Genomic DNA, 24,464 nt, shown 5'->3' on the forward strand with positions numbered 1-24,464 from the left:
ACATCACTGCTCTAGAGGAGATCTGCATGGAGGAATGGGACAAAATACCAGCAACAGTGTGTGAAAACCTTGTGAAGACTTACAGAAAACGTTTGACCTCTGTCATTGCCAACAAAGGGTATATAATAAACTTTTGAGATAAACTTTTGTTATTGACCAAATACTTATTTTCCTCCATAATTTGCAAATAAATTCATAAAAAATCCTACAATGTGATTTTCTGGATTTTTTTTCTCATTTTGTCTGTCATAGTTGAAGTGTACCTATGATGAAAATTACAGGCCTCTCTCATCTTTTTAAGTGGGAGAACTTGCATAATTGGTGGCTGACTAAATACTTTTTTGCCCCACTGTATATATTTAAAGCATATGTATGTATATATATATATATATATATATATATATATATATATAAACATCTTTACTTAAATGGATGTGAAATTAAAAAAAAAATCTAAATTAATATTTTATCTTCAAAATCTAAGGCCTGTGTTTGCAAAATAACCCATAATTAAACAAGAAGTAAACAAGAATACAAGCAGTTAACTGGCAAAACAGAACACTAAACTGATATCAGTATCACCCATACCAGCACAAGTTATTTATCCTTTATCTGCATAAGGAATAGTTCATCACAGACTTCAGAGGTGTTGAGTAATATTTTGGATGTTGAAATATTTCAAAATTTGGCACCAAGTCTGAGCCAGTCTCTTCACAATAGGATATTACACCATTTATTGTCTCTGGAATGGATATTAATTCAAATATTATATGTATTATTATCTTATTATTATTATTATTATTCTTTTTAACCCTTAGTTTACCAGGTAAATTGACTGAGAACACGTTCTCATTTACAGCAACGACCTGGGGAATAGTTACAGGGAAGAGGAGGGGGATGAATGAGCCAATTGCAAACTGGGGATTATTAGGCGACCGTGATGGTTTGAGGGCCAGAATGAGAATTTAGCCAGGACACCAGGGTTAACATGCATACGCTTACAATAAATGCCATGGGATCTTTAGTGACCTCGGAGAGTCAGGACACCCGTTTAATTTCCCATCCGAAAGACTGCAATCTACACTGCCCTGGGGCATTGGGATTATTTTTTAGACCAGAGGAAAGGGTGCTTCCTACTGGCTCTCCACCACTACTTCCAGCAGCATCTGGTCTCCCATCCCGGGACTGACCAGAACCAACCCTATTTAGCTTCAGAAGCAAGGCAGCAGTAGGATGCAGAGGGTGGTATATGCATATTTTCAGTCCCTGTAGCTCCGCGCACCATTGTTCCGTCGTTGTTTCAGACAACAATGGCCGTGTTTCAGAGCATCAAAACGATTGCAGGCTACTGCCGACTGACTGATCTACAAATCACCCGTCAATGACTACTAACTATTGTAGCTCAGTCAGTCAGTCAGAATTTACCCATGATACATTGCGGGTTTGATCCTCTCGAACACGGCCATTGTAACCATTGTGTAACCATTTCTATTTGGGGCGGTCTTCTGATTTGTTGTGGCATTGATAGGTAACTAGGAAAACAAAAATCCCATTTTATAATCTCACCGTCCACCCTCGGTTGGAGTTTTACTGCTCTACAAACAGACGAGTCAACATGGACGTCGGATTTCGCCACCCTGTTCTTCTTTGCCTAATCCTAGCGGTTTTGGGCTCGGTTCTGGCCGATTTGGATGGCCCTTTGATGGGGGCACCCGGGTCTGCCGTCCGTTTGTCGGAAAACGACCCAGGTCTAAAGAAGGCACTGAAGTTTGCAGAAGAGCGCTATAACATGGGGTCCAATGCGATGCACGTTCGCAGAGTTAGCAAGATCCTCTCTGCCAGTAAACAGGTAGACTACAGTCTTGTGAAAATGAATATTTGTTTATTGTAATGTCATAACTTGTGCTATGTAAATAATTACATGTTATTAGCCTACAATGAAGTTTATGTCCATTGTGATTGTAGGCCATAATATGTGGCGAATAGGCCATCACAGATTTGATTTCGTTAGATAATACCGCCGCCTACGTCAGAGCGCACCAACCTGTGCTAGTGCATCTGAACTGCATGACATCTGTGTAACTCAGCCTAAATTGTTCTACTGCAGCCCAACCAAGCACTCTTAATATTTAACAATGCTTTCAGTGAAGTTTTCCACATGGTTAGCTAAGCCTATTCATACTGCCTAATGAACAGTGGCGACCCGTCATTCAGGGCAGGTGGAGCCCCACATTTTTTTGTGGCTTTGTTGGCATGCATTCCACCCACCAAGATTTACATGCTAAAATCACCACTGCTAATGACTATAGCCTGAAAGGCCTCTCTATATCCACATGACATTTTATGTCCACAGGAATAATGCCAGTGTCCCATGACTCCTATCCACTGGCAATTTTAGCATGCAAATCTTGGCATGGCAAAAATAAATACATGTGGGATGATGCCAGCAAAGCCACAACACTAAACAATACATTCATTGTACTATAATGGTGACAAACAGTGCCCACAAACAGGCTATCAGCTCAGTCTTGTCTGGCAGCGAAACAATTCATTCAGCCTCATTTACTGACTTTAAAAAAACATGGTTGACTTGCTTAAACAAATGTGCTTTCTACAGATAATTGAGATGTACAAACTATGGCATAAGGGGTTATAACAAGCAGATAAGAGGCAATTCGTAATTTCAATTAAGCCATTAATGAGTGAGCTAGGACGGACGAAGTCAATATAAATATTTGATCAGCACTTTTGAAATGTACAGCGACAGAATTCAGAACATGGGCCGTTCTTAGTGTTCTCCCTGTACACCAAGTCAGAACCGTAGGATAAATCAATGGGGCATATAAGCAGACAATAAAAGGTCTTACAATATTCAATGATTACATTTCGCTAAAACAGGTTATAGGCTACATGTGCACCACCAAGTCAGAACAGTACACGAAATTAAGAGGAAAAAATGGACCAAATTATTAGGGTGAGGCACATGGGCTACTAGCAGCTTAATACACAACATACACTTAGTATTACTTTCTTAGCTACAGTATACATATCTCTCTGGCATATTACATCATTTATGCAGCAGCATACAAGACATTTTTGGACTCTCCTAGTTGTGGCGTGTTGGTCCTTTTGTGGGCAAATTTAGTCTGGCATTCTCTGCATTCTCTGGGGGGGTTGAATCATGATGACGTCAGTGATCTTCAGGTCGTAGCTCTAGAAAGAGGCCAGAGTTCCCGATTTACAATTCGGAGTTGGATGAAAGTTCAAAACATATTTTCCCAGTCGTACTCGTTTTTCCCAATTCCCAGTTGTCTTGAACTCCCTAAAGTTAGATTTTGCAGTTCTGAGTTAAGTTGTTTTGAGTATGGCATGGTTCAGTGACAGCATGGCCAATGTTGAATGTTTATCATTTTAAACTAGGAAAAGACACCCTTAAATTTGGCTTGGGACAACACAGCTACTCCACTGAACAGCAGGCTAATGATTGCGTTGCAATGCTTGCAGTTAGCCAGTGATTCCTTCCAAACCACTCATTGTTGATTTCAAACTTGTTGTGTAATATTTATGGCCGATGAGCACCGATACGTTTTATCTATAATTTCTCTTTATTATTTATCTTCATATGACAAGGATTAAAAAGTATTTGCCAGTGGATTGTCAACTTGATTCATGATGATGACTGCTAGCTAAGATTTTGAAAGTATGATGTTGACATGATCAGTCCAATCAAAGCTACTGTAGCTATAACGTGATTTTATTTTTTTATCTGTGACCAATGACCTTGAGTCTTCTTGGATGGGCACTTCTAATGTATGGCAGCATCCAAGGGGCTTGAATTTCCGACCTCTACCCTTTGACTTGGCGGTGACGTAGTGTCCCCATGAGTGACTGAACACTGAGCCAATCACAGCGCAACATTCCGTATTTTCTGCTGGCTTGCGCCACCGCCACAGAAAGCACGGAGCTAGGCTGAAACACCTGCATTTTGGAGCTCCCTTACTCAAGAAAACAAAAAAGATTCCATGTTTGTATGCGGCTTTATTAACTCAATGATATATATATTTTTTTACATTGTTTGCAAAATGATATGTGACACGTATTAATGCCAAAAAGCATTTTTATTTATTAAGTTATTTTATAAACGTGGGGCTCAACTAATCAAACTACATTTTGCAGTAGTTTGGTGGTAGTTAAGGTAGTGCTTTCAAGTAGTTAACTACTTTTTTGCCATGTAGCTAACTACTTGAACTACACACTACTCTTTTTGCAAAAATAAAATATGGGTGAAGTAGGCAAGAATTTTCTTGCTTTTTCAGCATCAGATCTGCCAAATGATCACTTGAAACAGTTTGTGTTTGATAGGCTGTTACACATTCTGTTAACATGTGATCTGTTCTTGCAATTTGTAGTCTGACATTTCAGATTTACATATTATCACAAAGTAGTTTGGATGTAATGAACTACTTTTCCAGGGTAATTTTAGTTCAGTAAACTATGTTTCTTAAGGGTACCTTTTTAGTTTAACGTCTTTCAGTGTGAAGTAATTGGTAGCGTGATAAACTATATTTTCAGAGTAACTTCCCCAACACTGGTTTCAACAAAACTATTGTCTCAGCCAGACGAGCTAACTAAGATACCTGTAATTTCCAGCATAATCAGCCCGTTTAGCTAGGCCTATAAATGCCATAATTACTGGATTAGGTCTTGAAAGTGATGTCAGAGCTAAATGGTATGCTAGATGGCAAAACAAAAACCGCGGAGTTGATGTTGTTTCTTTTTTCAAAGAGGCCACCTTCACTGTGTATTTCCTGCCTTGTAGCAGGTGAAGGGTATTCGATACAGCATCACGGTGGAACTAAGTAACACCCAGTGTAAAAAGGCTGCCAGACTGAGGATCTGTGACTTCTACCCAGAGGAACACAACCTGAAGGTGAGGCCAGTATGTGTGTGTCTGTTTGTTTTTCTGTTTTAGGATGATAACGGTGTGGGTTGTTGGAGAGAGGGTTGCAGAGAAAGTACAGCTAAACTAATATCAGAGGCCTCCTCATCAACTCAAATAAAACCCCAATGTTTTGCAATAGTGAACATTGGCAATACCTAAACCACTCATTAAAAATAAACTGGCAACACTGAAGAGTGCCCAGTATCAAGGCCATTGTGTGTGTATCAGGGTCTACTGTAGGTTATTATAAACGTCTGTTCAGCTGTCCCTTCCACTAGTCATGTGACCAAGATAAATAACTTCTCATGACTTGGATTTGACACAGTGTTACTGCAGCTATGGGCACAAGCAGACCGCTACCGTTCCCTCTTTGTTCCGCCTGCTGTATTTGTTTTCATGACTTAGCAGAAACTTAATCAGAAATGTCTCCAAGGTCAAGGGAACGAAGTGTTTGTGGTGTTCACTCCTGTGCTTCACTTCTGTATAGGTTCAGAAATGGACTGTTGTTGACAGGAAATTAGTTATTATTGTTAACATTACACTACATATCCTTTGTATGTGGCCTGTGTGCTGTACCATTCCTCTGTTTTTAAACAGCTCATTTCATTTGACGTGAATCATTTAAACAGGCATTTCCCTAAAGTGCACATAACAATACATTACGTTTTAATATACTGTATATAAAGAAGTCATGAACACAGTAGCTAAATAAAATAAACAGGTTATCTCACTAACCATGTTCTCTCCGCTGATGTGTTCTCTGTCAGACAGAGGTATGTGTGTTTGAGGTCTGGGACATTCCCTGGGAGAGCAAGTCCACCCTTCTCAAACAGAAGTGCCAGCCAGCAGGTTAGTGTCATTGGTTCAACTGTGGAACTAAAGTTACCTTTGTGCATTTATTTGTTTCGGGATTGTTTGTATAAATACTCATAGCTACATCCTAATTGTTTTTCATGATCATTGGTTTCCAGTTGATCCCAAACCAGTTGAGACCAACAAAGTTGAATTTCTGCCCCTCTCCACCAAACCAGTTGAGGTAATAGAAAACATAGCGTTTGTGTGTTTTTGAGTTTCTCTTTTATTCTGTATGCGTAAATATTTAATCTACTTGTGAATAATCAACTTGTCTTTTGTGACAGGAGTCAGTGGATTCTGTGGAGCTTCTGGGTCAGTTCAAAGAGTTCATGGTCAGATACAATAGGACTTACAGCAGCCAAGAGGGTGAGAGAGAAATGTCAATCCATCATTTTACACAATACCATCCATCCACCTCCACAGATGAGATGGTAAAACATCTAAACATAACATTTTTGTCTGACCTTTGCTGCTACAGAGGCTGACCGGCGGCTGCGTGTCTTCCATGAGAACTTGAAGACTGCCGAGAAGCTCCAGTCTGTGGACCAGGGCACAGCCGAGTACGGGGTCACCAAGTTCAGCGACCTCACAGGTGTGTGTGTGCACGCACATGTGTGAGAATGCAGATTAACAAGCCTGAAGCAATTCCAGAACAACCACTGAGCGTGCTGGAGAGCTCACTGTCTGCCCTCTCTGGAGCAACAGCACTTCCTGTGTGTGATTCTGTGACAGTTTAAAACATGTTCCCTTGCAAAGAGAGCTAATCTGTTGAGTAATTTCTCTTCTACGTAGTTGATTTAGAGCCTTGCATAGGAATGGATTTGAATCCCGAGCCCTACCCATGCCTGTGGCGCTCAGGCCCCACCCTACCAATGGCCCGATTACTTCTGCCAAATTTAAGCCCCGGCTCAAAACCCCAAATCAGAAATAACCTCCTCCGTTAGTAAATCTATTAGCTGCTCCTCTCTGTCTGTCACTCACTCCCTGCATGCAGCTTGTTCTGCATGCTCTCTGAGTGTCTCCTGACTTGTATTTGACGAGGTTGAAACACCTCTGACACCATGTTTGACCTTAGTCGGCAGCAGAGCATGAGCAAATGGCTCAGCTTCAAAATGTTAGTGATCAATTTAATGACACCCGAGTCCTGACCGTACCCTAGTTATTAATGAAAAAACAGACCCTACCCGGCCCTAACCCAATGTATAATGTCGGGGCCCGTCGGGCTCTGGTCGGGTAGCAGAGCTCTAAGCTAGTTCCACAAAGCTACAATACAACTCCTCAGCTGTACACTGTGAATAATCCTTCTCTCTTCTTCCTCTCCTCCCTCGACCCTCTTTTTCTCTCCCTCCAGAGGAGGAGTTTAGGACTCTGTACCTGAACCCCCTGCTGAGCCAGCAGAACCTCCAGCAGTCCATGAAGCCTGCAGCCATGCCCCGTGGCCCCGCCCCGCCCAACTGGGACTGGAGAGAGCATGGAGCGGTCAGCCCCGTCAAGAACCAGGTAGGACCGGGTTTAGAGATTGTCTTACAGACTGGAGATGACTACAGGTACGACTGTAAATGTTTACAGTGGGGCAAAAAAGTATTTACTCAGCCACCAATTGTGCAAGTTCTCCCACTTAAAAAGATGAGAGAGCCCTGTAATTTTCATCATAGGTGCACTTCAACTATGACAGACAAAATTAGAAAAAAAATCCAGAAAATCACATTGTAGGATTTTTAATGAATTTATTTGCAAATTATGGTGGAAAATAAGTATTTGGTCAATAACAAAAGTTTATCTCAATACTTTGTTATATACCCTTTGTTGGCAATGACAGAGGTCAAACATTTTCTGTAAGGTTTTCACACACTGTTGCTGGTGTTTTGGCCCATTCCTCCATGCAGATCTCCTCTAGAGCAGTGATGTTTTGGGGCTGTTGCTGGGCAACACAGACTTTCAACTCCCTCCAAAGATTTTCTATGAGGTAGAGATCTGGAGACTGGCTAGGCCACTCCTGGACCTTGAAATGCTTCTTACGAAGCCACTCCTTCGTTGCCCGGGCGGTGTGTTTGGGATCATTGTCATGCTGAAAGACCCAGCCACGTTTCATCTTCAATGCCCTTGCTGATGGAAGGAGGTTTTCACTCAAAATCTCACGATGCATGGCCCCATTCATTCTTTCCTTTACACGGATCAGTCGTCCTGGTCCCTTTGCAGAAAAACAGCCCCAAAGCATCATGTTTCCACCCCCATGCTTCACAGTAGGTATGGTGTTCTTTGGATGCAACTCGGCATTCTCCATTCTTCCCATTCTTCTCATTCTCCAGTCCTCCAAACACGACGAGTTGAGTTTTTACCAAAAAGTTATATTTTGGTTTCATCTGACCATATGACATTCTCCTAATCTTCTTCTGGATCATCCAAATGCTCTCTAGCAAACTTCAGACAGAAGCTGCCTTTTGCAGATTCAGTCTTCCCAGCCTGGTGCAGGTCTACAATTTTGTTTCTGGTGTCCTTTGACAGCTCTTTGGTCTCGGCCATAGTGGAGTTTGGAGTGTGACTGTTTGAGGTTGTGGACAGGTGTCTTTTATACTGATAACAAGTTCAAACAGGTGCCATTATTACAGGTAACGAGTGGAGGACAGAGGAGCCTCTTAAAGAAGAAGTTACAGGTCTGTGAGAGCCAGAAATCTTGCTTGTTTGTAGGTGACCAAATACTTATTTTCCACCATAATTTGCAAATAAATTAATAAAAAATCCTACAATGTGATTTTCTGGATTTTCTTTTCTCTCATTTTGTCTGTCATAGTTGAAGTGTACCTATGATGAAAATTACAGGCCTCTCATCTTTTTAAGTGGGAGAACTTGCACAATTGGTTTCTGACTAAATACTTTTTTGCCCCACTGTATGTATGATTTGTATTTCTGATCGGGCAAATAAACTTAAGGCTTTATATAGCATTCATAAAGTATTAATGACTCTGCTTTGATGGTTCACTAAACATTTATAGGTACGCAAAAGTCATACTTTCATTCATACTGTAGATATGACACAATTCATGGAAAATGTGGAGGTAGGTAAGGCCTGTGTGTTTATGACTGATTGTGTGGTTTGTATTGCAGGGCATGTGTGGTTCTTGCTGGGCATTCTCAGTGACAGGAAACATTGAGGGCCAGTGGTTTGTGAAAACGGGTAAACTAGTGTCTCTCTCTGAGCAAGGTAAGCACAAGCATTTGTAGGTATCATACACTTACCTGTACAACAGTACTGTTTCCCTTTTCTCCATAAGAGCCTTGAATTGATTGGTTCAATGTCCTGTCACCCACAGAGCTGGTGGACTGTGATACTGTGGACCAGGCCTGTGGGGGCGGGCTTCCATCAAATGCATATGAAGCTATCGAGAAGCTGGGTGGTCTGGAGACAGAGACTGACTACAGCTACACCGGCAAGAAGCAGAGCTGTGACTTCACCACAGACAAAGTCACCGCCTACATCAACAGCTCCGTGGAGCTGTCCAAGGACGAGAACGGCGAGTGGAAGGAGAACAACACTTTGAAAAAAGTAGTGTGAGAGAGAGCCGAGTGGGTAGGGTACACCGAGAGAAAGACACAGATGATAGGTTGAAGGTTTGGATGAAGATTGAACAATGTGGTACAGATGATAGGTTGAAGGTTTGGATGAAGACTGAACAATGTGGTACAGATGATAGGTTGAAGGTTTGGATGATGATTGAACAATGTGGTACAGATGATAGGTTGAAGGTTTGGATGAAGATTGAACAATGCGGTACAGATGATAGGTTGAAGGTTTGGATGAAGACTGAAAAATGTGGTACAGATGATAGGTTGAAGGTTTGGATGAAGATTGAACAATGCGGTACAGATGATAGGTTGAAGGTTTGGATGAAGACTGAAAAATGTGGTACAGATGATAGGTTGAAGGTTTGGATGAAGATTGAACAATGTGGTACAGATGATAGGTTGAAGGTTTGGATGAAGACTGAACAATGTGGTACAGATGATAGGTTGATAGGTTGAACAATGTGGTACAGATGATAGGTTGAACAATGTGGTACAGATGATAGGTTGAACAATGCGGTACAGATGATAGGTTGAACAATGTGGTACAGATGATAGGTTGAACAATGTGGTACAGATGATAGGTTGAACAATGCGGTACAGATGATAGGTTGATAGGTTGAACAATGTGGTACAGATGATAGGTTGAACAATGCGGTACAGATGATAGGTTGAACAATGTGGTACAGATGATAGGTTGAACAATGTGGTACAGATGATAGGTTGAACAATGTGGTACAGATGATAGGTTGAACAATGTGGTACAGATGATAGGTTGAACAATGTGGTACAGATGATAGGTTGAACAATGCGGTACAGATGATAGGTTGAACAATGCGGTACAGATGATAGGTTGAACAATGCGGTACAGATGATAGGTTGAACAATGCGGTACAGATGATAGGTTGAACAATGCGGTACAGATGATAGGTTGAACAATGTGGTACAGATGATAGGTTGAACAATGTGGTACAGATGATAGGTTGAACAATGCGGTACAGATGATAGGTTGAAGGTTTGGATGAAGATTGAACAATGCGGTACAGATGGAAGAGGGTTGGCTTCATGTGTTAATCTTGGTTTCCTTCCCTTTTTATGTTTAGAAATCGCTGCTTGGCTGGCTGAGAACGGACCAGTATCTGTGGCCCTGAACGCATTCGCAATGCAGGTAACAGGCCTCACTGCAGTATGCTCCTTATTGATACTTAAATTAGCATCACTAAAACACAACTGAACAATGAAGTGACTAGTATCTATCTATCTAATCCCACCTGCTTTTCTCTCCTTGTTTCTCCTCAGTTCTACAGGAAGGGCGTGTCCCACCCTCTGAAGATATTCTGCAACCCCTGGATGATTGACCATGCAGTGCTGCTCGTGGGCTACGGAGAACGTGAGACTGACTACTTATTTACCTTACATTAGCCTAGCGTAATAACAACACTGATGAGTCAGAATGTGTGAGTCATGTGTGTCTGGTTGTTTCTGTGTACAGGTCAAGGCAAGCCTTTCTGGGCCATCAAGAACAGCTGGGGAGAGGACTATGGAGAACAGGTAAGAGGAAGCTGTCACAGTGAATCTCTATGACAAGGAGTTATGTGGGGATTTGCAAACAGTGTATTTGTTTACAATGCATGCATAAAACCTACTCTTAGAAAAAAGGTGCTATCAAGAACCAAAAAGGGTTCTTTCGGCTGTCCCCATAGGAGAACCCATTGGTTCTAGGTAAACCCCCCTTTGGTTCCAGGTAGAATCCTTTTGGTTCCAAATAGAACCATTTTGGGTTCCATTTCAAAACAAATGTTATTTGTCACATGCGCCGAAAACAACAGGCAGTGAAATGCCTACTCACAAGCCCTTAACCAACATTGCAGTTAAAGAGAAATAAGTGTAAAAAATAAAAGTAACAAATAATTAAAGAGCAGCAGTAAAATAACAATACAGGTGGTACCGGTACAGAGTCAATGTGCTGGGGCACCGGTGAGTTGAGCTAATATGTACATGTAGGTAGAGTTAAAGTGACTATGCAAAGATGATAAACAGAGAGTAGTAGCAGCAGCGTAAAAGGGGGGGGGGGCAATACAAATAGTCTGGGTATCCATTTGAAAAGCTGTTCAGGAGTCTTATGACTTGGGGGAAGAAGATGTTAAGAAGTCTTTTGGACCTAGACTTGGCGCTCCGGTACCGCTTGCCGTGCGGTAGCAGAGAGAACAATCTATGACTAGGGTGGCTGAAGTCTTTTTGACAATTTGTAGGGCTTTCTTCTGACACCGCCTGGTATAGAGGTCCTGGATGGCAGCTTGGCCCAAGTGATGTACTGGACCATATGCACTACCCTCTGTAGTGCCTTGCGGTTCGGAGGCTGAGCAGTTTCCATAACAGGCATTGATGCAACAAGTCAGGATGCTCTCAATGGTGCAGCTGTAGAACTTTTTGAGGATCTCAGGACCCATACCAAATCTTTTCAGTATCCTGAGGAGGAATAGGCTTTGTCGTGCCCTCTTCACGACACTCTTGGTGTGTTTGGACTAGAGGTCGACCGATTATGATTTTAATGCTGATACCGATTTATTGGAGGACCAAAAAAGCCGATACCGATTAATCGGCGGATTTAAAAATAAAAAAACATTTAAATTTAAAAAAATGTTTGTAATAATGACAATTACAACAATACTGAAAAAAAACACTTATTTTAACTTAATATAATACATCAAAATCAGCTTAGCCTCAAGTAGATAATGAAACATGTTCAATTTGGTTTAAATAATGCAAAAACAATGTTGGAGAAGAACGTAAAAGTGCAATATGTGCTATGTTAGAAAGCTAACGTTTCAGTTCCTTGCTCAGAACATGAGAACATATGAAAGCTGGTGGTTCCTTTTAACATGAGTCTTCAATATTCCCAGGTATGAAGTTTTAGGTTATAGTTATTATAGGACTATTTCCCTCTATACCATTTGTATTTCATTAACCTTTGACTATTAGATGTTCTTATAGGCACTTTAATATTGCCAGTGTAACAGTAGCTTCCGTCCCTCTCCTCGCTCCTCCCTGGGCTCGAACCAGCAACACAACGACCACAGCCACCACATCGAAGCAGCGTTACCCATGCAGAGCAAGGGAAACAACCAACCCAAGGCTCAGAGCGAGTGAAGTTTGAAACGCTAACTAGCCAGCCTCATCTCGGGAGTTGATAGGTTTGAAGTCATAAACAGCGCAATGCTTGACGCACAACGAAGAGCAGCTGGTAAAATGCACTAAAGTGTTGTTTGAATGAATGTTTACGCGTCTGATTTGAGAGGGGGTCAAATACTTATTTCCCTCATTAAAATGCAAATCAATTTATAACATTTTTGACATACGTTTTTTCTAGATTTTTTTTGTTGTTATTCTGTCTCTCACTGTTCAAATAAACCTACCATTAAAATTATAGACGGACAATTTCTTTGTCAGTGGGCAAACGTACAAATCAGCAGGGGATCAAATACTTTTTTCCCTCACTGTACATGCTTGTAGCGCATCTATTTTGTTATCCAATGATTTTATGTTGGTAGAGGCAGATTACACACTCATCGTCGGTTCCTTACAAGGCACCCAGACCTACGTCCCTGATATCTCCGTCTCCTTTTCATGCCAATGACAGGGATTAGGGCCTTGTCTGAAGTAAATCCTTTGCGTCTGACTCGTTAAAGAAAAAAATATTCTAGTACGGGGTGAGTAATCACTGTCCTGATAATATCTAGAAGCTCTTTTCGGTCATAGGAGACGGTGGCAGAAACATTATGTACAAAATAAATTACAAATAACGCGAAAAAACAGACACTAGCACAATTAGTTCGGGGACCGTAAACCGGCAGCCATCTCTTCCGGCGCCATTACCTGCTCCTTTCCACAGAGGGTTCTACGTGGAACCCCAAATAATTTTACTTGGATCTAAAATAGCTTCTGTGGGGACAGCCGCCGAACCCTTTTGGAACCCTTTTTTTCTGAGTGAAGTCAAGCCTGAACTCTTGGAACATATTGTGCAAATAGAAGTTTTGACGTGTATTTTTGTGTTCATGTCTTGTTGCCTGTTCCTTCCTTCCAGGGTTACTACTACCTGTACAGGGGATCCAGGCTCTGTGGGATCAACAAGATGTGCTCGTCTGCCATTGTGAACTAGGCGAGAACACACACACACATTTATTTCAACATGCATATACACACACACACACACACACACACACATGACCGGAATAATAGTTGATGCCAATCTTTTCCTGGCACAAAAAACAAACTCAACACCCTCCCCCAAACATGTACACACACACACACACCTACAAACTGACCAAACTGCAATGCTACTCACCCTGCCCCCATAATTGTGTAGTCAGAACAGTGCACTGGAAGACCTGTTGACACCTTGAAATAGAAGAGGCAGTATTCATTCATACCTCACCTCATTCTTCTTTACCAAAACAAGCCAGCTCCGATTAAGTTATAGTTTCAAGGTAGTACTGATCTTTTGTTGTGATTTTACTATAGGTTTTTACATTTTAGCTAGACTGAACAAAAATATAAACAAAACATGCAACAATTAACAACTTTACTGAGTTACAGTTCATGTAAGGAAATCATTCTATTGAAATAAATAAATTAGGCCCTAATCTATGGATTTCACATGACTGGGCATGGGCACACCCACTTGGGAATAGGTGGTCCTATGACCAAGTGGGAGGGCATAGGCACACCCACTTGGGAGCCAGGCCCACCCACTGGGTAGCAGTCAGCATGCCAATTGCACACTTGCTCAACACTTTAGACATCTGCAGCATTGTGTTGTTTGACAAAACAACACATTTTTTTGTGGGTGTTTATTGTCCCCAGCACAAGGTGCACCTTTGTAATGATCATTCTGTTTAATCAGCTTCTTGATATGCCACACCTATCAGGTGGCTGGATTATCATGGCAGAGAGAATTGCTCACTAACAGGCATGTAAACAAATGTGTGCACTCAATTAGAGAAATAAGCTTTTTATGGAACATTTCTGGGATCTTGTATTTCAGCTCATGAAAGATGGGACCAACACTACATGTTGCTTAAATTTTTGTTCAGTATAGTAGTCTTTTTAGAATATTTTATTTAATTGTTGTGTTTTAGGCAGAGGTAAATTCTGGCATCTATCTCTTTACAATAACAGAGTCTAAATGAGTTCAGTAATGCTTTTTGGTGTCCGTTATGTTCCCCTGAATGTGACCACTGCTGATGCTCTAGAATTAATGCTTGTGCATTTTTGCTAGTTTCCCCTCTGTTGTAACTTGTTCAGTGCAATACCATGTAATGTCAATCTCTCCCTTGTTTACCATTTACAACTTCACTGTACAAGTATTTAGAATGAGTGGGTTTGCAATGGTTTCTGGGATTGTAAAAGGATCATACATTGGCTGATGTGTAGCCTATTAACTGTGTTACATATTGCTGTGCTGTGTAACTAGACAAACTAAGGTTGAATAAAACATATTTTAGCCTTTATCTTTTGTGAGCTGTCATTTCTGACGTCAATATCTATGTTGTCTGGCTCATTGGAGAAACACATACTATCTATTCACAGCAGCATTCGGTTCTTGAATGCTCCCCAGACAAGGAAAATAATACAACTACAGACAGAAGGGTTAGTTATAAATATATTTGCTAGCTTTAACTCTTTGCTATAAGTCCCGTAGTGAAACTGGGGTAAGAGCTGCTGAAAAGGAAAGAAAGCGCATACGTTTTTTCCGTTTCTTAGCCGCTATAAACACATTCGAGATATAAAATATTTTTTTCATAGTTCACATGCCATTCGACAACCCAGAATCTTTGACCTACAGTGAAGATGTACATCTGAACTGCAAAAATGTGTAAGGTATGTAGCAAGTGGCCAATTTCAAGTGTATGTGGGTGTGGACAGCTTGCCACTTGGCCCAAAACAAAACTTGTTCATTTTATGGCATCACCTTGCGCTGGCTGACATTTTTTTAAATGTATTACTAGTTAGCCTGTTGTTGGATATGTATGCCACCTACAATGTTATGCTCATTATATTTTTGCTATCTGTTAACTCGGAGTACCACAACATGAGTCAATACCCAGTGGTGATTTTAGCATGTAAATCTTGGTGGGGAAAACTCAAAAAATGTTTTTAGATGCATGCTGGCAAAGCCACAACGCAACACTTAACCGTACGTTAATTGCACTATAACATGCTGACCAAACCGGACACGAGCACGTTGATTTTGTTCATCCACACTAGAAGCGATGGGCACACACGGGTTGAAATATCAGAACATACTCTGAACCAATTATATGAATTTGTGGGCAGGTTGAAAATTATTACACATTTATGGAAATTTAGCTAGCTAGCTTGCTGCTGTTAGCTAATTTATCCTGGGATATAAACACGGGGTTATTTTACTTGAAAGGCACAAGGTCCTCTACACCGACAATTAATCCACAGATAAAACTGTAAACCGAAATAGTTTCTCATCATCTCTCCTCCCTACGGGCTTCTTTTTCTTATTTTGACTTAATATGGAGGTAGGCAACAAACTTTACAGTGCATTACTACCGACTGAAGTGTGGTCAGACACTTGAGCATGTGGTCAGCATGTGATGGTGACTACAAACTTACATGCTGACCAGACCGCACTAGCGCCATTACGCACAGGTTGATTTTGTCTACCCACACCAGACGCGGTCAGGACACGCAGGTTAAAATACCAAAACAAACTGATAACATGATTTCACCTATTTATATTTTTGTCAGATGTTACTATGGAATACTGAAGTATAATTACAAGCATCTCATAAGTCCCGTAGTGAAACTGGGGTAAGAGCTGCTGAAAAGGAAAGAAAGCGCATACGTTTTTTTCCGTTTCTTAGCCGCTATAAACACATTCGAGAAATAAAATATTTTTTTCATAGTTCACATGCCATGGCATGCTGTCAATTAACTTCTGGGCCACCTCCTGACTGATGGCAGCCCATTCTTGCATAAGCAATGCTTGGAGTTTGTCAGAATGTGTGGGTTTTTGTTTGTCCACCCGCCTCTTGAGGATTGACCACAAGTTCTCAATGGGATTCAGGTCTGGGGAGTTTCCTGGCCATGGACCCAAAATATCGATGTTTTGTTCCCCGAGCCACTTAGTTATCACTTTTGCCTTATGGCAAGGTGCTCCATCATGCTGGAAAAGGTATTGTTCATCACCAAACTGTTCCTGGATGGTTGGGAGAAGTTGCTCTCTGAGGATGTGTTGGTACCATTCTTTATTCATGGCTGTGTTCTTAGGCAAAATTGTGAGTGAGCCCAGTCCCTTGGCTGAGAAGCAACCCCACACATGAATGGTTGGCATGACACAGGACTGATGGTAGCGTTCATCTGGTCTTCTCAGGACAAGCTTTTTTCCGGATGCCCCAAACAATCGGAAAGGGGATTCATTGGAGAAAATGACTTTACCCCAGTCCTCAGCAGTCCAATCCCTGTACCTTTTGCAGAATATCAGTCTGTCCCTGATGTTTTTCCTGGAGAAGTGGCTTCTTTGCTGCCCTTCTTGACACCAGGCCATCCTCCAAAAGTCTTTGCCTCACTGTGCGTGCAGATGCACTCACACCTGCCTGCTGCCATTCCTGAGCAAGCTCTACTGGTTGTGCTCCGATCCCGTAGCTGAATCAACTTTAGGAGACGGTCCTGGCACTTGCTGGACTTTCTTGGGCGCCCTGAAGCCTTCTTCACAACAATTGAACCGGTCTCCTTGAAGTTTTTGATGAGCCGATAAATGGTTGATGTAGGTGCAATCTTACTGGCAGCAATATCCTTGCCTGTGAAGCTCTTTTTGTGCAAAGCAATGATGACGGCATGTGTTTCCTTGCAGGTAACCATGGATGACAGAGGAAGAACAATGATTCCATGCACCACCCTCCTTTTGAAGCTTCCAGTCTGTTATTCGAACTCAATCAGCATGACAGCGTGATCTCCAGCCTTGTCCTTGCATGGCAAATAGGAACTTTGCAATTAATTGCAATTCATCTGATCACTCGCCATAACATTCTGGAGTGTATGCAAATTGCCATCACACAAACTGAGGCAGCAGACTTTGTGAAAGTTAATATTTGTGTCATTCTCAAAATTTTTGGCCTCGACTGTAGATTTCTGTGGATATGTATTATGGTTAAAAGCAGGGTTTAGATTGAGGGGGTATGTGAGGATATAGGCCTAACCCTTGTTAAAGCGACAAGCAAAAAGCATACAGTGCCTTGCGAAAATATTCGGCCCCCTTGAACTTTGCGACCTCTTGCCACATTTCAGGCTTCAAATAATTTTTCTTGTCGCTGAATACTTTTGCACGCCCAATTTTTCAGTTTTTGATTTGTTAAAAAAGTTTGAAATATCCAATAAATGTCGTTGTTGTTGATTCTTCACAAACAAATACAGTTTTATATCTTTATGTTTGAAGCCTGAAATGTGGCAAAAGGTCGCAAAGTTCAAGGGGGCCGAATACTTTCGCAAGGCACTGTATGCTACCATGCTTAGCCATAGGAAAAACAATGGTTCAGATTATATAAAGTGATCTAGGCTATAATAATGATTAACTCCACGATTATTTCTGCATTGTCTACTAGCCTATGGAAGGTCTTGCTCAGCCTCAACATCACAGGATAATGTGGTTGGTTATTAAATGCTCTGCAATTTAGAGCTATGCCTAGCGCAAAATACCAAAAAGTTAGAATCGCTATGGGTCTATGAATAGACCAAACATCTGAACAGATACAAATTATGTATTATTCAGGAGAATCCCATTGAATCAGGCTATTCATTTCAGTGCAGTTGCGTGCTTACGCATAACCTTAGACTAAATGGAACCGAAAACACCCCAGCCTGTTTTGATCACAGATCAGGATGAAGCCTGAACATTTCAGCTGTTTGTTATTGATTTAGCCCACAGTAGCCTACAGATTTGATCCACATGAAGACCTAAACTCTCACTGTCAACTGCATTTATTTTCAGCAAACTTAACATGTAAGTTTAAATATGTATGAACATAACAAGATTCAATAACTGAAACATAAACTGAACAAGTTCCACAGACATGTGACTAACATAAAGGGAATAATGTGTCCCTGAACAAAGGGTGGGGTCAAAATCAAAATTAACAGTCAGTATCTGGTGGCCACCAGCTACATTAAGTATTGCAGTGCATCTTCTCCTCATGGACTGCAACAGATTTGTCAGTTCTTGCTGTGAGATGTTACCCCATTCTTTCACCAAGGCACCTGCAAGTTCCCGGACATTTGTGGGGGGAATGGCCCTAGCCCTCACCCTGCGATCCAACAGGTCCCAGACGTGCTCAATGGGATTGAGATCCGGGCTCTTCGCTGGCCATCGCAGAACACTGACATTCCTGTCTTGCAGGAAAACACGCACAGAACGAGCAGTATGGCTGGTGGCATTGTCATGCTGGAAGGTCATGTCAGGATGAGCCTGCAGGAAGGGTACCACATGAGGGAGGAGGATGTCTTCCCTGTAACGCACAGCATTGAGATTGCCTGCAATGTCAACAAGCTCAGTCCAATGACGCTGTGACACACCGCCCCAGACCGTGACAGACCCTCCACCGTGACAGACCCTCCACCGCCCCAGACCGTGACAGACCCTCCACCGCCCCAGACCGTGACAGACCCTCCACCGCCCCAGACCGTGACAGACCCTCCACCGCCCCAGACCGTGACAGACCCTCCACCGCCCCAGACCGTGACAGACCCTCCACCGCTCCAGACCGTGACAGACCCTCCACCGCCCCAGACCGTGACAGACCCTCCACCGCCCCAGACCGTGACAGACCCTCCACCGCCCCAGACCGTGACAGACCCTCCACCGCTCCAGACCGTGACAGACCCTCCACCGCTCCAGACCGTGACAGACCCTCCACCTCCCCAGACCGTGACAGACCCTCCACCGCCCCAGACCGTGACAGACCCTCCACTGCCCCAGACCGTGACAGACCCTCCACCGCTCCAGACCGTGACAGACCCTCCACCGCCCCAGACCGTGACAGACCCTCCACCGCCCCAGACCGTGACAGACCCTCCACCGCCCCAGACCGTGACAGACCCTCCACCGCCCCAGACCGTGACAGACCCTCCACCGCTCCAGACCGTGACAGACCCTCCACCGGTCCAGACCGCTCCAGACCCTCCACCGCTCCAGAGTACCGGCCTTATTGTAACTCTCATTCCTCCGACGATAAACGCGAGTCCGACCATCACTCCTGGTGAGACAAAACGGAGCACTTTTTGCCAGTCCTGTCTGGTCTAGCGACGGTGGGTTTGTGCCCATAGGTGACGTTGTGCCGGTGATGTCTGGTGAGGACCTGCCTTACAACAGGCCTACAAGCCCTCAGTCCAGCCTCTCTCAGCCTATTGCGGACAGTCCCCCCCCCCCACACATTAATGTTATTTATTTTTACAAATTATTTAACCTTTATTTAACTAGGCAAGTTTATTTAACTAGGCAAGAACAAATTGTTATTTACATCGACGGCCTACCAAAAGGCAAAAGGCCTCCTGTGGGGGCTGGGATTAAAATACAAATAAATTAAATACAATTTTTACTTACCTTACAGATCACAAAGTCAGCTAATTTCCACTCCATTCGTATGCAAATACCTTTGATTCATACACTGCATTGTCTGTCTGGCATGTTTTCATTTTAAACAGGCCTTCCTTTATCTACACTGAAATAGTATTATTTCAGTAGTCCTCTATTATGATTTATTTTTATCATAGCTCATTATTAGACCCTTGTGGTTAAATATATCTATTTAATGTCTTATGATACAACAATTAATAATGTTGAACTAACAAACACCGTCAAGGGATGCGTTACAATTCACAATAATGAACAATTTATGAAACAGCTGTGAAAACCAATCTGGCAATATTTTGGATTTAAATACATAAACGTCTCCAAGGAAACTATCTGGGGAAGAAACTCCAGAATCACTTCAGAATCACTTCTGAATCACTTCTGAATCACTTCAGAATCACTTCAGAATCACTTCTGCCGCTTGTAAAAAACAAACAAATGAATGTCTGTGTCGCCACTGCCCGTCTCTCACTCTATGAACAGTCACTGCTTTCCGGATTCCTTGGGATATCCTTACTCTGAACCTTAAACTAAGACTAAACTTAACCATTTTACATGTATACTTGATAGAGGTAGGGACATCCTAAGGATCCAAAATAGATCTAAAATGTCAGTCAAAAAAATGAACACCATACCTGTTAACAAAGGTGTCAGCTAGAGATGACGTCCTTCCCCAAAATGTTGCCACAAAGTTGAAGCACAGAATCATCTAGAATGTCATTGTATGCTGTAGTGTTAAGATTGCCCTTCACTGGAACTAAGGGGCCTAGCCCAAACCATGAAAAACACCCCCAGACCATTATTCCTCCTCCACCAAACTTTACAGTTTGCACTATTCATTCAGGCAGGTAGCGTTCTCCTGGCATCCACCAAACCCAGATTCGTCCGTTGGACTGCCAGATGGTGAAATGTGATTCATCACTCTAGAGAACATGTTTCCACTGCTCCAGAGTCCAATGACGGCGAACTTTACACCACTCCAGCCGTGGACGGCAAGCTTTACACCACTCCAGCCGTGGACGGCGAGCTCTACACCACACCAGCCGTGGACGGCAAACTTTACACCACACCAGCCGTAGACGGCAAACTTTACACCACTCCAGCCGTGGACGGCGAGCTTTACACCACACCAGCCGTGGACGGCAAACTTTACACCACTCCAGCCGTGGACGGTGAACTTTACACCACACCAGCCGTGGACGGCGAACTTTACACCTCACCAGCCGTGGACGGCGAGCTCTACACCACACCAGCCGTGGACGGCGAACTTTACACCACTCCAGTCGTGGACGGCGAACTTTACACCACTCCAGCCGTGGACAGCAAACTTTACACCACTTCAACCGTGGACGGCGAGCTTTACACCACACCAGCCGTGGACGGCGAACTTTACACCACTCCAGCCGTGGACAGCAAACTTTACACCACACCAGCCGTGGACGGCGAACTTTACACCACACCAGCCGTGGACGGCGAGCTCTACACCACACCAGCCGTGGACGGCGAACTTTACACCACTCCAGCCGTGGACGCCGAACTTTACACCACACCAGCCGTGGACGGCAAGCTTTACACCTCACCAGCCGTGGACGGCGAACTTTACACCACACCAGCCGTGGACGGCGAACTTTACACCTCACCAGCCGTGGACGGCGAGCTTTACACCTCACCAGCCGTGGACGGCGAACTTTACACCACTCCAGCCGTGGACGCCGAACTTTACACCACACCAGCCGTGGACGGCGAGCTTTACACCTCACCAGCCGTGGACGGCGAACTTTACACCACACCAGCCGTGGACGGCAAACTTTACACCACTCCAGCCGTGGACGCCGAACTTTACACCACACCAGCCGTGGACGGCGAGCTTTACACCTCACCAGCCGTGGACGGCGAACTTTACACCACACCAGCCGTGGACGGCGAACTTTACACCTCACCAGCCGTGGACGGCGAACTTTACACCACACCAGCCGTGGACGGCGAACTTTACACCACTTCAACCGTGGACGGCGAGCTTTACACCACACCAGCCGTGGACGGCGAACTTTACACCACTCCAGCCGCGGACGGCGAGCTTTACACCACACCAGCCGTGGACGGCGAACTTTACACCACACCAGCCGTGGACGGCGAGCTTTACACCACACCAGCCGTGGACGGCGAGCTTTACACCACACCAGCCGTGGACGGCGAACTTTACACCACACCAGCCGTGGACGGCGAACTTTACACCACACCAGCCGTGGACGGCGAGCTTTACACCACACCAGCCGTGGACGGCGAACTTTACACCACACCAGCCGTGCACGGCGAGCTTTACACCACACCAGCTGTGGACGGCGAACTTTACACCACACCAGCCGTGGACGGCGAACTTTACACCACACCAGCCGTGGACGGCGAACTTTACACCACTCCAGCCGTGGACGGCGAGCTTTACACCACACCAGCCGTGGACGGCGAACTTTACACCACTCCAGCCGTGGACGGCGAACTTTACACCACACCAGCCGTGGACGGCAAGCTTTACACCACTCCAGCCGTGGACGGCGAACTTTACACCACACCAGCCGTGGACGGCGAACTTTACACCACTCCAGCGTGGACGGCAAGCTTTACACCACACCAGCCGTGGACGGCGAGCTTTACACCACACCAGCCGTGGACGGCGAACTTTACACCACTCCAGCCGTGGACGGCGAACTTTACACCACTTCAACCGACGCTTTGCATTACGCATGATGATCTTAGGCTTGTGTGCGGCTGCTTGGCCATTTTTACGCACTTCAGCACTCGGAAGGCCCGTTCTGTGAGCTTGTGTGCCCTACCTCTTCGCGGTTGAGCTGTCGTTGCTCCTAGACATTTTCACTTCACAATAACAGCACTTACAGTTGACCAGGGCAGCTCTAGCAGGACAGAAATTTGACCACCTGACTTGTTGGAAAGGTGGCATTCTATGACGGTGCCACGTTGCGAGTCACTGAGCTCTTCAGTAAGGCCCTTCTACTGCCAATGTTTGTCTATGGAGATTGTATGGCTGTGTGCTCTAGTTTATACACCTATCAGCAACGGGTGTGGCTGAAATAGCCGAATCCACTAATTTGAAGGGGTGTCTACATACTTTAGTACATATAGTGTAGCTTCACCTATAGAAGTAACATACCAGTAAACCCCATTTTGCCAGCACCTGCATTACCATGGTAACTGCAAGGCCAACACACTTGATAAGCTATTGTTTGTCCTGCTGTTGTTCAAATATAAAAACAATTGTTTCAAATAATCCTAACCCCCCCCCCCCCCCCCCCCAAGGGATGTAATTTGACTTCTGACACACACACACACACACACACACACACACACACACACACACACACACACACACACTGAGGAAGGCACAAGCTGAAAGCAGTGTGTGCATGTTGCCTGGAAAGGGGGACTCAGAGGATGACGAGAGCGATGTCTTCGTCAACACCAACCGCTGTAATGTCCACTACAGTGAAAGTGGGGAAGACACTGAGGATGAGAAGAAGGAAGAAGAGGACAGAGTGTAGAGCAGCTTGTATTGTTGAGATGTTTATGACAATCCCCTGGACAGATGTTCACACCAATGTCCCCCTCAGAATACACTGGTGCTGAAGAATATATTGAGGATTGTACTCTCCCACCCCATGAATCCAATCAAACATCCTGCTGTTTTAACATGTATTTGGGGGTTGGACTTAGCATCCCATGGACATAATGTAGGTTAGGTATATCATACAGTACTTATACCACCTGTCCTAGAGAGGAACATGAGCAGGCTTTGCTAAGCTATGTTGAAAAAGAGGTGAATGGTGGAAATATTGAACTGGTCCATGACACCCTGACTGAGGTTGTGTCATAATATATGTACATAATGATTGTGTCATCAGAAAAATACTTACAATATAATTAACCCAATGAGTCCCATTGCAACGCTGGACTTCTAACCCCTTTTAAACATGGTGTTTGTGAGCTACATTCTGGGTTGTATCGTTGGATTTGTCTATTTCTTTTGTATCCATAGATACCAACTGTGTAAATTATGGGGGCTGACCTAGAGTGGTGTTTGTCAGACAAGAGTGGATCCCGAATGGCTTGAGGTACAAAAAAGCTGAGAATCTCACTCTGATGTCCACAAGCCATACAAGTCGGTAGAAGGTACGTCGATCAGAGGAAATCCCAGGACATAGTGTCTATAATACTGTAATAAACTCACATACTTGCGGTCACAACTCCAAACTCCACATAGTTATCACTGACTAGTTGGATATTCATTTCTCACTGAGCAAACCATTTCTATACTTATAGCATTCATAAACATTCATTTTTATAAGGTTTTTGCTTTGACAGACATTTTTTATTGACATTTGCAAATAAAACTCATGTTTGTCAAATTGTTTTGTGTTATTTTTGTAACCCTGGTTA

General features: G+C 43.6%; 2 protein-coding genes across 3 annotated transcripts; both read left to right on the forward strand.

Annotated features, from left to right (window-relative positions):
- Window positions 1-1,278: 1,278 nt before the first annotated feature.
- Window positions 1,279-14,868, forward strand: LOC110504665 (cathepsin F). 2 transcript variants are annotated; one of them, XM_021583436.2, is made up of 13 exons: window positions 1,279-1,849; window positions 4,820-4,930; window positions 5,710-5,791; window positions 5,914-5,978; window positions 6,085-6,163; window positions 6,276-6,389; window positions 7,149-7,297; window positions 8,903-8,999; window positions 9,109-9,309; window positions 10,462-10,526; window positions 10,658-10,748; window positions 10,851-10,909; window positions 13,443-14,868. In XM_021583436.2, the coding sequence occupies exons 1-13, from the start codon at window positions 1,616-1,618 to the stop codon at window positions 13,515-13,517; spliced, it is 1,422 nt and encodes a 473-aa protein (XP_021439111.2). In that variant the 5' UTR covers window positions 1,279-1,615; the 3' UTR covers window positions 13,518-14,868. The 2 variants fall into 2 exon arrangements, with proteins under 2 accessions (XP_021439111.2, XP_021439109.2); XM_021583434.2 differs by having other exon boundaries at window positions 1,294-1,849; window positions 6,082-6,163.
- A 361-nt stretch (window positions 14,869-15,229) lies between these two features.
- On the forward strand, window positions 15,230-23,569 carry LOC118946010 (leucine-rich repeat extensin-like protein 3). The gene is made up of 4 exons (XM_036969677.1): window positions 15,230-15,238; window positions 19,011-19,641; window positions 21,419-22,020; window positions 23,450-23,569. The coding sequence occupies exons 1-4, from the start codon at window positions 15,230-15,232 to the stop codon at window positions 23,567-23,569; spliced, it is 1,362 nt and encodes a 453-aa protein (XP_036825572.1).
- The last annotated feature ends 895 nt before the right edge of the window (window positions 23,570-24,464 follow it).

The sequence above is a fragment of the Oncorhynchus mykiss genome, chromosome 31 (genome assembly GCF_013265735.2).
Source record: "Oncorhynchus mykiss isolate Arlee chromosome 31, USDA_OmykA_1.1, whole genome shotgun sequence".
NCBI lineage: Eukaryota > Metazoa > Chordata > Actinopteri > Salmoniformes > Salmonidae > Oncorhynchus > Oncorhynchus mykiss.